This window comes from Schistocerca serialis, chromosome 10 (assembly GCF_023864345.2).
Source record: "Schistocerca serialis cubense isolate TAMUIC-IGC-003099 chromosome 10, iqSchSeri2.2, whole genome shotgun sequence".
NCBI classification, from domain to species: domain Eukaryota; kingdom Metazoa; phylum Arthropoda; class Insecta; order Orthoptera; family Acrididae; genus Schistocerca; species Schistocerca serialis.
Genome location: NC_064647.1, coordinates 58,157,280 through 58,172,466, shown reverse-complemented (window position 1 = coordinate 58,172,466; position 15,187 = coordinate 58,157,280). Strand labels below are relative to the sequence as shown.

Here is a 15,187-nt window from a genome sequence, read left to right as displayed (position 1 = left end):
ACCCTCAGACTTCAAGAAGAATATAATAATTCCAATCCCAAAGAAAGCAGGTGTTGACAGATGTGAAAATTACCGAACTATCAGTTTAATAAGTCAAAGCTGCAAAATACTAACGCGAATTATTTACAGACGAATGGAAAAACTGGTAGAAGCGGACCTCGGTGATGATCAGTTTGGATTCCGTAGAAATGTTGGAACACTTGAGACAAAACTAACCTTACGACTTATCTTAGAAGAAAGATTAAGAAAAGGCAAACCTACGTTTCTAGCATTTGTAGACTTGGAGAAAGCTTTTGACAATGTTAACTGGAATACTCTCTTTCAAATTCTGAAGGTGGCAGGGGTAAAATACAGGGAGCAAAAGGCTATTTACAATTTGTACAGAAACCAGATGGCAGTTATAAGAGTCGAGGGGCATGAAAGGGAAGCAGTGGTTGGGAAAGGAGTGAGACAGGGTTGCAGCATCTCCCCGATGTTATTCAATCTGTATATTGAGCAAGCAGTGAAGGAAACAAAAGAAAAATTCAGAGTAGGTATTAAAATTCATGGAGAAGAAGTAAAAACTTTGAGGTTCGCCGATGACATTGTAATTCTGTCAGAGACAGCAAAGGACTTGGAAGAGCAGTTGAACGGAATGGACAGTGTCTTGAAAGGAGGATATAAGATGAACATCAACAAAAGCAAAACGAGGATAATGGAATGTAGTCTAATTAAGTCGGATGATGCTGAGGGAATTAGATTAGGAAATGAGACACTTAAAGTAGTAAAGGAGTTTTGCTATTTGGGAAGCAAAATAACTGATGATGGTCGAAGTAGAGGGGATATAAAATGTAGACTGGCAATGGCAAGGAAAGCGTTTCTGAAGAAGAGGAATTTGTTACCATCGAGTATAGATTTAAGTGTCAGGAAGTCGTTTCTGAAAGTATTTGTATGGAGTGTAGCCATGTATGGAAGTGAAACATGGACAATAAATAGTTTGGACAAGAAGAGAATAGAAGCTTTCGAAATGTGTTGCTACAGAAGAATGTTGAAGATCAGGTGGGTAGATCACGTAACTAATGAGGAGGTATTGAATAGGATTGGGGAGAAGAGAAGTTTGTGGCACAACGTGACTAGAAGAAGGGATCGGTCGGTAGGACATATCCTGAGGCATCAAGGGATCACAAATTTAGCATTGGAGGGCAGCGTGGAGGGTAAAAACCGTAGAGGGAGACCAAGAGATGAATACACTAAGCAGATTCAGAAGGATGTAGGTTGCAGTAGGTACTGGGAGATGAAGAAGCTTGCACAGGATAGAGTAGCATGGAGAGCTGCATCAAACCAGTCTCAGGACTGAAGACCACAACAACAACAACAACAACAACAACAACAACATGAAATTTTCACCTTTTGACAACATTTCTTTCAACATTCCAATAGCACCACATAGATGCCATTTTTTAAACGTTGAAATGTGATCCTTGTACAGACTGGCAATGTGCCTTCATTTCACCCCTTTCTTCCTCCCCAAGTTTGCACTGAGCTTGTTAAACCAGAACTCTGCACAAGTTCCCTGATGTTACATTTCCAGGGAGGAATGGTTCCACAAACCCGTGAAAGACAACATCATACTGAATTGTCATTACGGATATTTATCGGATGATGAAGATCATGGGTAGGTAGACTTAGTAATATCAGACTCCCGTCAGCATACTGGCAAATAAATATAAATAGCTGGTAAAAATGCTGTTTAGCCTACAATCTATTAACTGTGTCTGCTGGTAGGAAATTTTCCAGGAGTAATGACACAGATATTCTGGCAGGCCAAATTAAGTAACTATATAACACCTACAGGGTAATAATCTTAAGGGCATCTAATCCATAGCACATTTGAAAGAAAAGGTGGGTAATACTCAGTGTTGTTAAAGTTATGCCTTTTTATTCCCATTTACTATTTGTATCACAAATAGCTGATTTCTTAACTGTATCGCCAAGAGAAATAGGCTTTCATTGTACTTTAACATAACAGTAAAAAAAACATAAGTACAATATCTTCTACACAGTAACTGCTCACCTGCTTCGTCACAAGATGTGCTACAGCAACATTTTCAACCAGAAGATTCTGGATCACGGATGAAAATTGTTGTGTTACGAGATTTGATGGAGCTAGATTTTCACTTAATGTCAACAGACTTTCATGTCTTTTGTGTGCACATTCATCTGAAAATAGAAACACATTCCCTGCAAATGGGCTTTCACCTAATAAGATCTACATAGTTGACATGAATGTACATTTAGTTATTAGTGCAACCACAAATTTTGCATGTGTACAATAAGAACTTTTGAATTACCAACTTGGGGTAAACTGTAAGCTGCTCAGGAAATGTGGTACATGGGCTACACAGTATAAATCTGGATACTAATCAGATTTTTCAGAAATTATAGTACCTTCATACAATGGCTCCTTCAAAGCTTCCCATATTTTTCTAAGCTTAGCTAGAAAGTCCAACATACAATTCTCACTGGTCATCTAAAAAATGTGCAAGTAGAAAAGATCATTGCTGTGTTAACAAAAACAAGTTGTTGTGACTTGACTTTAATACGGTGTGTGGAACAGTGGAAGTGAACATGAAGGGCACTGGAAACTAAGCAAAATCCAAACAATTTGTTTCCAGTGAATATACTACACTGGAGATGAGAACTGTTCCATCTACAGGAAAAGTAATTTTTTTATTTAAAAAAAAAAAAAAAAAAAAAAAAAAAAAAAAAAAATATCGAAGAGAGAGATAGAGAGAAGAGGGGTGGAAGGCATTGTAGGTCATTACAGATGGAGAATAAGATTGCGTAGGAAAGGATAAAGAAGAAAATCAGTTGAGAAATTTCTTTAAAAGTAACCACCCTGGCATTTGTGTGAAGTGATTTAAGGAAACTACAAGAAACCAAAATTTGAATTTGAACAGCCTTCGTTGATTTGAAAATTCTTCCTCCAGAGTGTAGCTGCATGAGTAGGACCAAAACAAAGTGTTCTTCAATGTTAACACTAATTACGTAAACAGACTCATTTAACATATATTTAACAAAAGAATCGTTCAAATGATCTATGGGAAATGTTACTAACTAACAGTTCCAGAGTAACATCTCTGTGCCATTTACATCATAATAATTTTTTGGGATGTAAATAAGCAAACAGTATCACTAGACAATATTACAATAAAATATTGGACTGTGTCCACTGGGTGAACAGAAAAAAAGAGCATAAGTGGGGGAAAGAGGAGGGAAAAGAGGGGAGGAGGGAAAAGAGGAGGAGGCAGGTGAAAGTGTGGGTGGGGGGGGTGAAGGAGGGTAAGGGTGAAGGTGGGGTGGTAGGGGTGAAGAGGGGAGGGGGAGGGCGAAAGCATGTGTGGGGGTGAAGAGGGTGGTAGGGGTGAAGAATGAGGGGAGGGGGTAGGGGTGAGGGGTGGTGGTAGGGGAGAAGTGGGGTGGTAGGGGTAAAGGGGGTGTGTGGTAGCGGTGTAGGGGGTGTGTGGTAGAGGTGTAGGGGTGAAGAGGGTGGGGAGTAGGGGTGAAGGGGGGTAGGGTTGAAGGGGAGGGGGGTAGGCTAGGGGTGAAGGGGAGGGGGGTAGGCTAGGGGTGAAGGGGAGGGGGGTAGGCTAGGGGTGAAGGGGAGGGGGGTAGGCTAGGGGTGAAGGGGAGGGGGGTAGGCTAGGGGTGAAGGGGAGGGGGGTAGGCTAGGGGTGAAGGGGAGAGGGGTAGGCTAGGGGTGAAGGGGAGGGGGGTAGGCTAGGGGTGAAGGGGATGGGGGTGGGGCAGGGGTGAAGGGGAGGGGGTGGGGCAGGGGTGAAGGGGAGGGGGTGGGGCAGGGGTGAAGAGGGGGTAGGGGTGAGTGTGGCTTCTAAGTGGCCAGTCTCCAAAGTGTGCCAGTATGGTCTAGAGTGATTAAAAAGATTCCAGGTGATAACTGTGTGGGGATGGTGGTACGTGTCTCTGATGTACACTGAAGAGCCATAGAAATTGGTGCACCTGCCTAATATCCAGTAGAGCTCCCACGAGCATGCAAAAGTGCTGTGAGACAACGTAGCATGAACTCTACTAATGTCTGAAGTGTTGCTGGAGGGAATTGACACCATGAGTCCTGCAGGACTGTCAATAAATCTGTAAGAAAGCAGGGGTGAAGATCTTTTCTGAAAGCACGTTTCAAGGCATCCCAACTGCACACACCCCACACCATTACAGAGGCCTCCACCAATTTTAACAGTTCCTGCTGACATGCAGGATCTATGGATTCGTGAGATTGTCTCCATACCCGTATACATATACATGCTTGATAAAATTTGAAATGAGACTCATTCGACCAGGCAACATGCTTCCAGTCATCAACAGTCCAACACCTATATTGATGTGGCCAGGCGAAGCGTAAAACTTTGTGTCGTGCAGTCATCAAAGGTTCACCAGTGGGCTTTCGGCTCCGAAAGCCTATATAGATGATGTTTCATTGAGTGGTTCGCATGCTGACACTTATTGATGGCCCAGCACTGAAATCTGCAACAATTTGCGGAAGGGTTGCAGTTCTGTCACCATGAATGATTCTCTTCAGCCGTCATTGGTCCCGTTCTTGCAGGATCTTTTTCCGGCCGCAGCGATGTCTGAGATTTGCCGTTTTACCGGATTCCTGATGTTCACAGCACTATCGTGAAATGCTCGTACGGGAAAAATCCCCACTTCATCACTACCTCGGAGACGCTGTGTCCCACCGCTTGTGCGCCCACTATAACACCACGTTCAAACTCACTTAAATCTTGATAACCTGCTGCTGTAGCAGCAGTAACCAGTCTAACAACTGCACCAGACACTTGTTGTCGTATAGGTGTTGCCAACTGCAGTGCCGTATCCTGCATGTTTACGTATATCAGCATTTGAATACGCATGCCTATACCCATCTCTATGGCATTTTAGTGTATGTCTGCCTGGATAAGAGAATGCAATTGTTATTCATTTTTAACTAATATTATGGCACAACATAACATCTGTCAGTCTACAATAACTGCATACAAATTTCACACAGAATCATATTGTTTTTTTACTGTGGACAATTTTGAAGCAAGGTTCCAGGCACAGTGAAACACCACACTGTTCACATTTGTACCATGTCTCTTTGTGAGAAACTTTGCTATTCTCTTTCTTGCTCCTGGCACTGCACGTGTGACACACACGAGCAGCATATTTCTTTGTAGTTGGAGGTATGTCCTGCAAAAAAAATGTCTCTTTGTTAGCCAACCTACAGTTCCTTCATTCCTTTATATGACTTCAAGCGTATCATCTTCAACAAGCTGAGCTGCAAGCACTGTTATGAAGTCTGTTATTGTGAGTTTCTTGTTGTGCACTGCATTATATAGCCAAAAAGCATTTGATACTCCCATCAGCAGCAGATGGAAATATAATTTTCGCCACCATTTCACAATTCTGTGCTGGAATGGATTGCACTGAAGGCGCTGGTCTCCAATATCCACTCCAATTTTATTCAGATTAAAATCCAATACTTAAAGTGGTTTCATTACTATAGACCTATTTTCCTTAGTAATGTGTACCAAATGTGGCCTGATGCCTTTTAGACAATGTATACACGTCCCTCTTATCCTTCCACTTCATTGCTAATACATTATCTTTACGCGGGAAAGACATTTCCCCTCTTTCAGCATATTAGATACTAAAACTTTAGGTAATCCTTTCCTACATTTATTCACAGAACCAACAGCTCCAGTACCTTTGTCAGCCAGTCATTGAAAAAGCTCTGGAATGGAATAAAATCTGTAAACAAACAGTGTGACCTTTATTCAGTAAGCCGCCGTCAGACAATTGCAATACAACAGCGGACAAAGAATTGTAAACAATATGCTTACCAGTGTAAACTTCATAGTTTACAACATGGCCACTACTGGCTTCAGCAACAGCATAAACCTTCAGTTCATACTTATGAGGCCTATTTGCATGTAAACATGGAAGCTCACACGACCTCGAAATGGGCATATTCCTTCATCAATTGTCAGTTTTTCTATGGGACAATATGCCTGGATACATCACTCCTTCAAATTCTTATAATAACATAAAACTTTATAAAGTGGGTGAAATCCATCTTCACCTGGTTTTTTCTCTTTAGAATTGTCAACAAGATGCGAGCACGACAGTATCTGAGTAAAACGCAAATGACTCTTAACTTGGGGACAGAAGTTACAACTAAGGACAGGATTAGTGCTCCAGTGGTCCATAATTTTTGGCTTTCTTGACATAAACATGTGGAAAAGTGTATTCAAGAAACTCCTCATCTCACTTTGTCACTGGCTTCCAGGAACTCAAAACTGAATTAGGCTTCATGTTATTTCCTCTTCTTTTCTTCTGGATTGTCTGTGATGCGTACATATTTGTCTGTATCTTGAGTTCTTTTACGTCACTGTCAGTAAGGAACACTTTACTGCAATCCTGTACAGAACCTTAATCATCATATTCACTAGAATCTGCTTGTGTGTAGTGTTGACAGGCAGAGGTCAATGGGTGTCAAATTCAGTCCAGTCAACATCTTTTGGATACGGCACAGCTGCTGGTTTTGAAGTAACACCTTCAACATCATTCTCGTCTGCATCTGAAGATAAGCTGTCGTCTATCTCGCTTTCTAAAAGGAATATCACATTATATGTAACTACATATATCTCTTACAGAAGAGATGTTCAGCAGAAATGTGTGTACTGCACAGTTATGAGCAGTTGAAAATTCGGGAATATGTACCTTCAAACACAACACTGTATTCAGAATCGGCAGAATCACTCTCTACATTGTCCGGAGTGCTGCTATCATTAATCAAATCCACGATTTCTGCATCTGACAATCTCTCATTTTTTTTCCATTTGAAATCCGTGATCAAGTGATTTTAATTCATTTTATGAATTAATTTTGATTTAATTTCTTTCATTTCATCACTCCATTTTTTTGTCCACACTATTGCAGTGGTTATTTCTATTCCTCATTTTTCTTGAATTTCATTTTACCTATAATCCCTTCTTTCATTTAAATCTTCGTTGCACTTATTCTCCTTCCCTCTTTCCTGATGAGGCAACAGTTTGTTGCGAAAGCTTGAATTTTGTGTGTATGTTTGTGTGTCTATCGACCTGCCAGCGTTTTCGTTCGGTAAGTCACCTCATCTTTGTTTTTATATATTATTTTGTACATAGTACAATATGAATTTAGGCTATGTTTTAATGTTTGTATGATGATTACCGTAAAAAAATGTATATCTTGTACTGAAAAATACATTTGACACTATTGCACAGTCAATATAAATTTATTTTTTATCTGATAAATCGGCATTTTAAAATATTTTAATATCAAAACCGATAAACACAATTATATTCAAACTCACAAAAATTACAATATAATAGAGGGCAACATTCCACGTGGGAAAAATATATATAAAAACAAAGATGATGTGACTTACCGAACGAAAGCGCTGGCAGGTCGATAGACACACGAACAAACACAAACACACACACAAAATTCAAGCTTTCGCAACAAACTGTTGCCACATCAGGAAAGAGGGGAAGGAGAGGGAGAGACGAAAGGATGTGGGTTTTAAGGGAGAGGGTAAGGAGTCATTCCAATCCCGGGAGCGGAAAGACTTACCTTAGGGGGAAAAAAGGACAGGTATACACACTCACACATATTCATCCACACATATACAGACACAAGCAGACATATTTAAAGACAAAGAGTTTGGGCAGAGATGTCAGTCGAGGATATGAGATCCATCCTTCATGAAATCCTCCCCACTCCAACAAGAGTGTCTTTCCGCTGTCCACCTAACCTTCGTAACCTGTTAGTTTATCCCTATGAAATCCCCAAACCACCTTCCCTACCCTCTGGCTCCTATCCTTGTAACCGCCCCCGGTGTAAACCCTGTCCCATGCACCCTCCCACCACCACCTACTCCAGTCCTGTAACCCGGAAGGTGTACACGATCAAAGGCAGAGCCACATGTGAAAGCACCCACGTGATTTACCAACTGACCTGCCTACACTGTGATGCATTCTATGTGGGAATGACCAGCAACAAACTGTCCATTCGCATGAATGGACACAGGCAGACAGTGTTTGTTGGTAATGAGGATCACCCTGTGGCTAAACATGCCTTGGTGCACGGCCAGCACATCTTGGCACAGTGTTACACCGTCCGGGTTATCTGGATACTTCCCACCAACACCAACCTATCCGAACTCCGGAGATGGGAACTTGCTCTTCAATATATCCTCTCTTCCCGTTACCCACCAGGCCTCAATCTCCGCTAATTTCAAGTTGCCACCACTCATACCTCACCTGTCATTCAACATCATCTTTGCCTCTTCACTTCCGCCTCGACTGACATCTCTGCCGAAACTCTTTGTCTTTAAATATGTCTGCTTGTGTCTGTATATGTGTGGATGGATATGTGTGTGTGTGCGCACGAGTGTATACCTGTCCTTTTTTCCCCCTAAGGTAAGTCTTTCCGCTCCCGGGATTGGAATGACTCCTTACCCTCTCCCTTAAAACCCACATCCTTTCGTCTTTCCCTCTCCTTCCCTCTTTCCTGATGAGGCAACAGTTTGTTGCGAAAGCTTGAATTTTGTGTGTGTGTTTGTGTGTCTATCGACCTGCCAGCGCTTTCGTTCGGTAAGTCACATCATCTTTGTTTTTAGATATATTTTTCACAAAAATTACAAGTAGAAAAAGAATGATATAAAGAAAAAATGGAAACAAATGAAAATTTCTACAATGATTAAAATATAACACAGGAATAGAATTAAAAAATTACATTTAAACTAATTAATTGAATAAAAATAATTATCAAAGTCAATTTGGTGAAGATTTAAAAATAAAAAAGTTAAGGCACTTGAGATTCAAACCTATGAGCTTCACCACATGAAGGCCTTACAGTAGCTATTACACCTTACAACCAGGCTACATTAATCTTCTCCTTTAAAGATATATCAATAGTCAGATAAAATTACAAATTGTTCCCGTAAATTACTTGCAAACAAGGGCCCACCAGGGTGAATGGGTGCGATATCTGGGATCTTAACCTACATTACTACGTCGATGTTTCAAAATGTCCATTCCAACAATGGGGACCTCTCCTTGTTAGTTAATGCCAAAAGAAACAAACGGCATCAGATGCTGAAGTCACGTGGAGTATTAAGACAGCAAAATAGGTAGCCACCATAGAAGCAAAAGTATATTACATATTACATTTAAGAAACCGTGATGGCTGTAGTATCCTATTATTCAATGAGTAATGTTTTTTGGAGTTGCAATGCACACCTGCATTTTTAATCTTTGCAATAAAGAGCATGGCAAGTAGTAAATTATACAAACTGTATGGGCATCTACATCCCCAAACTACATAAAATGTAAATTGGAGGTGTAAGCAAGATTAACTAGAACAGAAACTGCAAAACTACTTCCTGAAAGCAGAAATAATATTAAAATTTATGAAAACAACAGTCATGCTGAATCTAAACTGCTGAAAAACTTACCTATTGTTTTCATCATTTCAGCAAAGAAACTTTCATTCCAGTTTAACAGATTAGCAAAGCCACGCTGCATCTGTGCACTTTTTTGGTCTATTTCTAAGCTGATGTCATGGCTGATGCGTGAAATTTCTAGCTCAGTAGAACTAAAAAACCACAGAAATGAATGATTAACAGGGTAAAGTGTGTATTTATCAAATTATACATTATGTCTCCTACTGTCTGTATGATGGATGACCACCAACATTCCTTTGGGAATCACCAACTCATTGAACCGATTCAAGGAGAACCATTTTATTTAAGAACTAACATTTAACATTAATGAGGAAACACATTTATTTTATTTTAAATCTAGTATTTCATTACACAATAAGTGAGAAGTTACTTTCAAGTTCTTTTGCAGTGATCATTTCTGCTATGAGCTGTTTGAAATTTGGTTGATAATTAACGAACACAGTTCACATCAGTTCACTTAAATGTACACCAAACTGTTCATGCTGATACTCCGATCAGACTAACCTCAAGTACTACTATACAGCTTTTGATACAGTTTTTACTAACATATCAATGAAAATGATCTATTTTGGAAAGAATGTAAATAGGATAGACAAAAAAATCTACACACCAGGCAGCAGCAAGAAAACGCACAGAAAGGTATTTACATTTGCAAGCTTTTGGAGACTGTCGTGCCCTCTTCTGGGAGAATGTCTGAAGGAGAAGAAAGAGGGGTGAAGGAAAAAGACTGGTGAGGTTTAGGAAATGGGAAGCGTTCAGGAAAGTCACCCAGAACCCTGGGTCCGGTAAGTCTCCACTCACGCAGGTTCCAGGTTACTTTCCTGACCTCTCCCCATTTCCTAAACCTCGCCAGTCCTTTTCCGTCAACCCTCTTCCTCCCCTTCAGTCCTCCTGCCAGAGGGAGCCACTGACTCCAAAACATTGTAAATTTAAAACACCAAGGAGGACATGTGCAACAAACAAAAGTTTGCAGGCATGTTTCTCCATCCAAAAGATGATGTCGGAAATTTCACAACAGTCGCATAAGAGTGGGCGCTAGCGGTGTCATTGTAAGGATGCAAATCAGGTTTGCTTTAAACACATACTGTTTTGCGAGCGTTAATTATCTTTGACATTAGATGTGGTGAGCTGATGTTAGTCAAGAATACCTGTAAGACAACAAAGTCGACATTATCAGCACCTCGATGAGATTAAGCGAGATCATTTAATAGGATTGTGTTTGGCATACGGCTCTGGTGAATTGTACCGTATCTCCAGCAGCAATCTTAGGAGCAGTTGGCACCACAGTGACACAACAAACTGTTATAAGTCAGTTATTTCACGGACAGCTCCAATCCAGATGCCCTGTAGCTTGCATTCCACAGGCCCCAAACCATTGCCATTTGCCATTTCAGCAGTGTCAAGTGAGAGCTCATTGGCAGACTGGGTGGAGGCCTGTTGCTTTTTCTCACAAAGCCTGGTTCTGCCTCAGTGCCAGTTGATGGCCTGCAATCAACCTGTCAGCATAATAGAAACAGTGGACCTAAACCTGAAATTATGGTACGGGGTGCAATTTGTACATCAATCTGGTGATTTGACGTGTTGTGCCACTACTTCCTAAAGAGCATTCCAAGAGATGTTTCCTGACAGGATAATGCTCACCTACACATACCACTTTGTAATCCAACACAATCTCCAGAGTGTCGACATGTTGCCTTGACCTGCTCAATTACCAGATCTCTCCCGCATCAACCATGTATGGGAGATCATTGGACAACAACTACAGTGTCATCCACAAGCAGCATTAATTGTCCCTGTATTGCCCGATCAAGTTCAACAGGCATGAAAATCCATCCCACAAACTGACATCTGGTACATGTACAACATAATGCACACAGTTTGTGTGCTTGCATTCAACATTGTGGCAGTTACATCAGTTATTAATGTACTAGCATTTCAAATTTGCAATGTATTTTCTCGTGCTTACATTAACCTGTTATCTTGCAATGTTCATCACTTAAATACAGGGTGCGTCAAAAAAATGTACACACACTTTGAAGCATCATAGAAAATATATTTCCCATTCTACAATGTTAAATTTCTGGAAAAGGGATAGCTTAAAGTCCAATTGGAAAAATAAATGTACTTTGCAAATGTGATTAATGTTCAAACTGGTGGCCTTCAGCATCAATACATTTCTGAGTAAGAGTCACCAATGATTCCGTACATCGTACCAAAGTGACAAATGAGATTTCTGCGCACACTGCCTGAATCTAATCCCAAAGTGTGTCCACGTTACGTGGTTTACGTTTGTACAGTTCATCTTTTACTGTGCCCAATCAGAAGAAATCCAGCGGCGTAAGGTCTGGAGAGTGTGCAGGAAACTAGACTGGTCCCCTGCGTCCTATCCACTGGCCTGGCACACTGTTATCCAAGTATGGTCGTACGTCCCTATGATAGTGCTGCGGGGTGCCATCTTGTTGGAAATAAAACTCACCATTACAGTATAATGCACAAATGGCACGGAATATGGAGTCAGCAAGCATTGTTAGGTATGCTTCTCCAGTAACAGTACCTTCAAAGCGGAAAGGCCCAAGGAGTCCTCTTGCAGACAAACCACACCACACATTTACACCAGGCAAATTCACAGCCTTTTCAACTGTAATGTGAGGATTATCTTCAGCCCAGTACACACAATTGTGCTTATTGACAGTTCCATTGAGTTTGAATTGGGCTTCATTCGACCAAATTTTGCTACCCATAAATCTCGGTTCACATCTCACCATCTCCTGAACCCATTCACAAAATTCTAACCTTCGATCTGAATCGTCGTCACTTAGCTGTTGCACCAGCCTTGGAATGTACAAACAAAACCTGCCTTTCTTCAGAATGCGTAGCACAGTACTAGAACTGAAAACGCACATCCGCCATGTTGCAGTTACTTCATTGACACTGCTGCCACCTGTTGAAGAAACATAACTTACTTCCTCACAGATATTTAACCTTGTAGAACGGGAAACAAATTGTCTATGACAGTTCAAAGTTTATATACATTTTTCCCTGTATATTATCTAGACAAATGTATTCCTGAAATTTTGTTACTCTACATTAATTATTTTTCTGGTGGTGTGTATTTTCCCCATTAGTGTACCTTTCCGAGTTCTCCAGTTGCCACACAGTAAGTATATTTTATATCTATCACTATTACATTATAGTTTTTACTAATAGACTGAATCAGGGGGAAGGTTCATGTATGTAATTCATTACCACTAAGCCTAACTAGTCATTCAGTCGTAACTACATTTTATTTACACATCAAGCTCCCTACGACCAAATCTCTCCAAGGTCATGGAACGTGTCAGTACATGAAATTACAACATAAGAGTAATAACAGGTAAAAATAAAATGTTTATGAACCCAAAAAAAGTCAAGCCATAAGTTTAAATAAACAAATCAACAATACAACAAGAATCAGTTTAATTTTTCAAGGAACTCCTCGACAGAATAGAAGGAATGATCCATGAGTAAATTCTTCAGTTTCGATCTGAAAGTGTGGTAGCTTACTGAAAGTTCATCACTTATTGCTTGAACCGCCCATTTCTGAGCCAAAAGTATCCTTTCAGAATGGGAAGAATTACCCCAAAATGTAATACCATATGACATAAGCAAATGAAAATAAGCAAAGTAGACTAATTTTCATGTCGAACAATCACTTACTTGAGATACTGTTCGAATAGTAAAAATGGCAGCATTAAGTCTTTGAACAAGATCCCGAACATGGGCTTTCCACGACACTTTACTATCTATCTGAACACCTAGAAATTTGAACTGTTCAGTTTCACTAATCATGTGCCCATTCTATGAAATTAGAGTCGGGTTTTGTTGAATTAGGTGTTAAAACTGTAAAAACTGAGTCTTACTGTGATGTTCCCTGTGTGAAGCTGGGGCAGATTGCTAGTTCACTAAAAAGGCAAAAAGTATCGAAATAAGATTCACAAAAATGCAGCTGAATTACTCCTTACTAATCTGTGCAAGAAAACTGATCCCGAAGAAATTTAAGTACTAATAGTGGATACAAACAAATCGTGTAGCACTTCACACTGGCCTACTACCAGTATATGATTTTGTCACAGAGGTGGTATCAAAAATCTCTAACTTAGCCACTTTCTTTGAAAGTATGAAACAATATTTCAAAACTGTAGAGTGAACTGTTAAGCTTGGTGTAATATTTGCCCCGCCTGATTTTGCAAAGAATTACCCGTTTGTTGCCAGCCAAGATTTTCACCCAGAAAACAGTAAAGCTACTGTGCATTCCATCTTCATCTATTTCGTATGAGTAAGTACAAAAAAGCTTTTACACAGCTGACAGCCTAAGACACAATACAATTGCAGTTCCTTCCTTTCTGACAAAACTTGTAGGTTTACTGAGAAAAAGAAAGTGACAAATCTGCGTGAAACCATAAGCTCACTTTGTCATAAAAGATCCACAACAGTCCCTACACACAGTTGCCTACTTTTCTGGAAGTCTTGGAAGCAAGCAGGGAAATTTCCAACTGTGATGCTTTTAAGCTCATTTGTCACAACCCATTGAATGTCCACAATATCTTGATGAAGCTTTCCTTTAAGTTGCCTTTTCACTCACAGAAACAAGAAAAAACTGCAAGGCGAGATGTCAGGCGAATATGGCAGATGTCAGATGGAAATAACAGAATGCCTGGCCAGCTTCTCTAGCAGATAAAGCAGTATAGGGTCTTGTGGTCATGCAATAAGAAACAGTCCTGAGAATACAACCAGTCAGGGTGATGACATCAAACTGCTTGTCACAAATGTTTCAAAACTTTGATGTAAAGACAGTGGTTCACTGTTTGACCTGGAGGTACATACTTAGGTTGAACTGATCTTTTACTATCAAAGAACATGATGATCACTGTCTTTGTTCTCAAAGGCTGGCGACCCAGGACTCGGCCATTCAGCACTTTGACGTTTTGTGTGAGGGTCTTACTGGCAGCACCAACTTTTATCGCCAGCAATAATCTTGGACAGAAATGTAGGATCACATCTGGCTCTATACAGTAGTTCAGCTGAAATTGTTTTTCTTTCCTCTTTTGTTTGTTAGTGTGTGAAGGATGAGTTTTGCATTAAGTTTCTTTTTCCCTAAATCTTGCTATAAAATCTTATGACACACAACATGGTTCAAATTAAGTTCTGATATCACACTCACAGTTACATGACGGTCTTCTTACAGTAACTGTCTCACACGCTCCACATTTACATCAGTATGCACTATGGACAGGCGACCAGGGATCATTTTGCACTGAATCTCCACCTTCACGAAACCTTCTGTGCAACTCGAAAACACGACTTCTTGAAAGTCTCTCTTCTGCATATGCTCAGTTAATTATTGTACATATTTCACTAGGAGTTTTCTTGAGCTTAAATCAGAAATTAATGTTCACTCTTTGCTCACAATCAGCATCCATCGTGACACCATAACTAAATGTGCCAAGAGCCAAACAGTGTGTCGCTAAGGACAACTCTGTTGCCTAGTGAGTGGCCAAAGTCATTTCAAGGACGCACAAATACCAGGTAACATAAAAACAATATTTGTTCCTTCTTAGTATCGTAAACTCAGAAATAAAAACTTCTCTGACAAAGGCACTACTTTAG

At 40.3% G+C, this 15,187-nt stretch overlaps 1 protein-coding gene across 2 annotated transcripts in view; it reads right to left on the bottom strand.

The window, feature by feature from the left end:
• The window catches only part of LOC126425107 (uncharacterized), a 92,242-nt gene that overhangs the window by 40,664 nt on the left and 36,391 nt on the right, over positions 1 to 15,187 (bottom strand). For both annotated transcript variants that reach the window (XM_050088034.1, XM_050088033.1), the window contains exons 6-7: positions 9,533 to 9,672; positions 2,054 to 2,199 (exon numbers count right to left, since the gene is read on the bottom strand). In XM_050088034.1, coding sequence (XP_049943991.1) covers positions 2,054 to 2,199; positions 9,533 to 9,672 — 286 coding nt within the window. The remainder of the gene's footprint in view (positions 1 to 2,053; positions 2,200 to 9,532; positions 9,673 to 15,187) is intronic.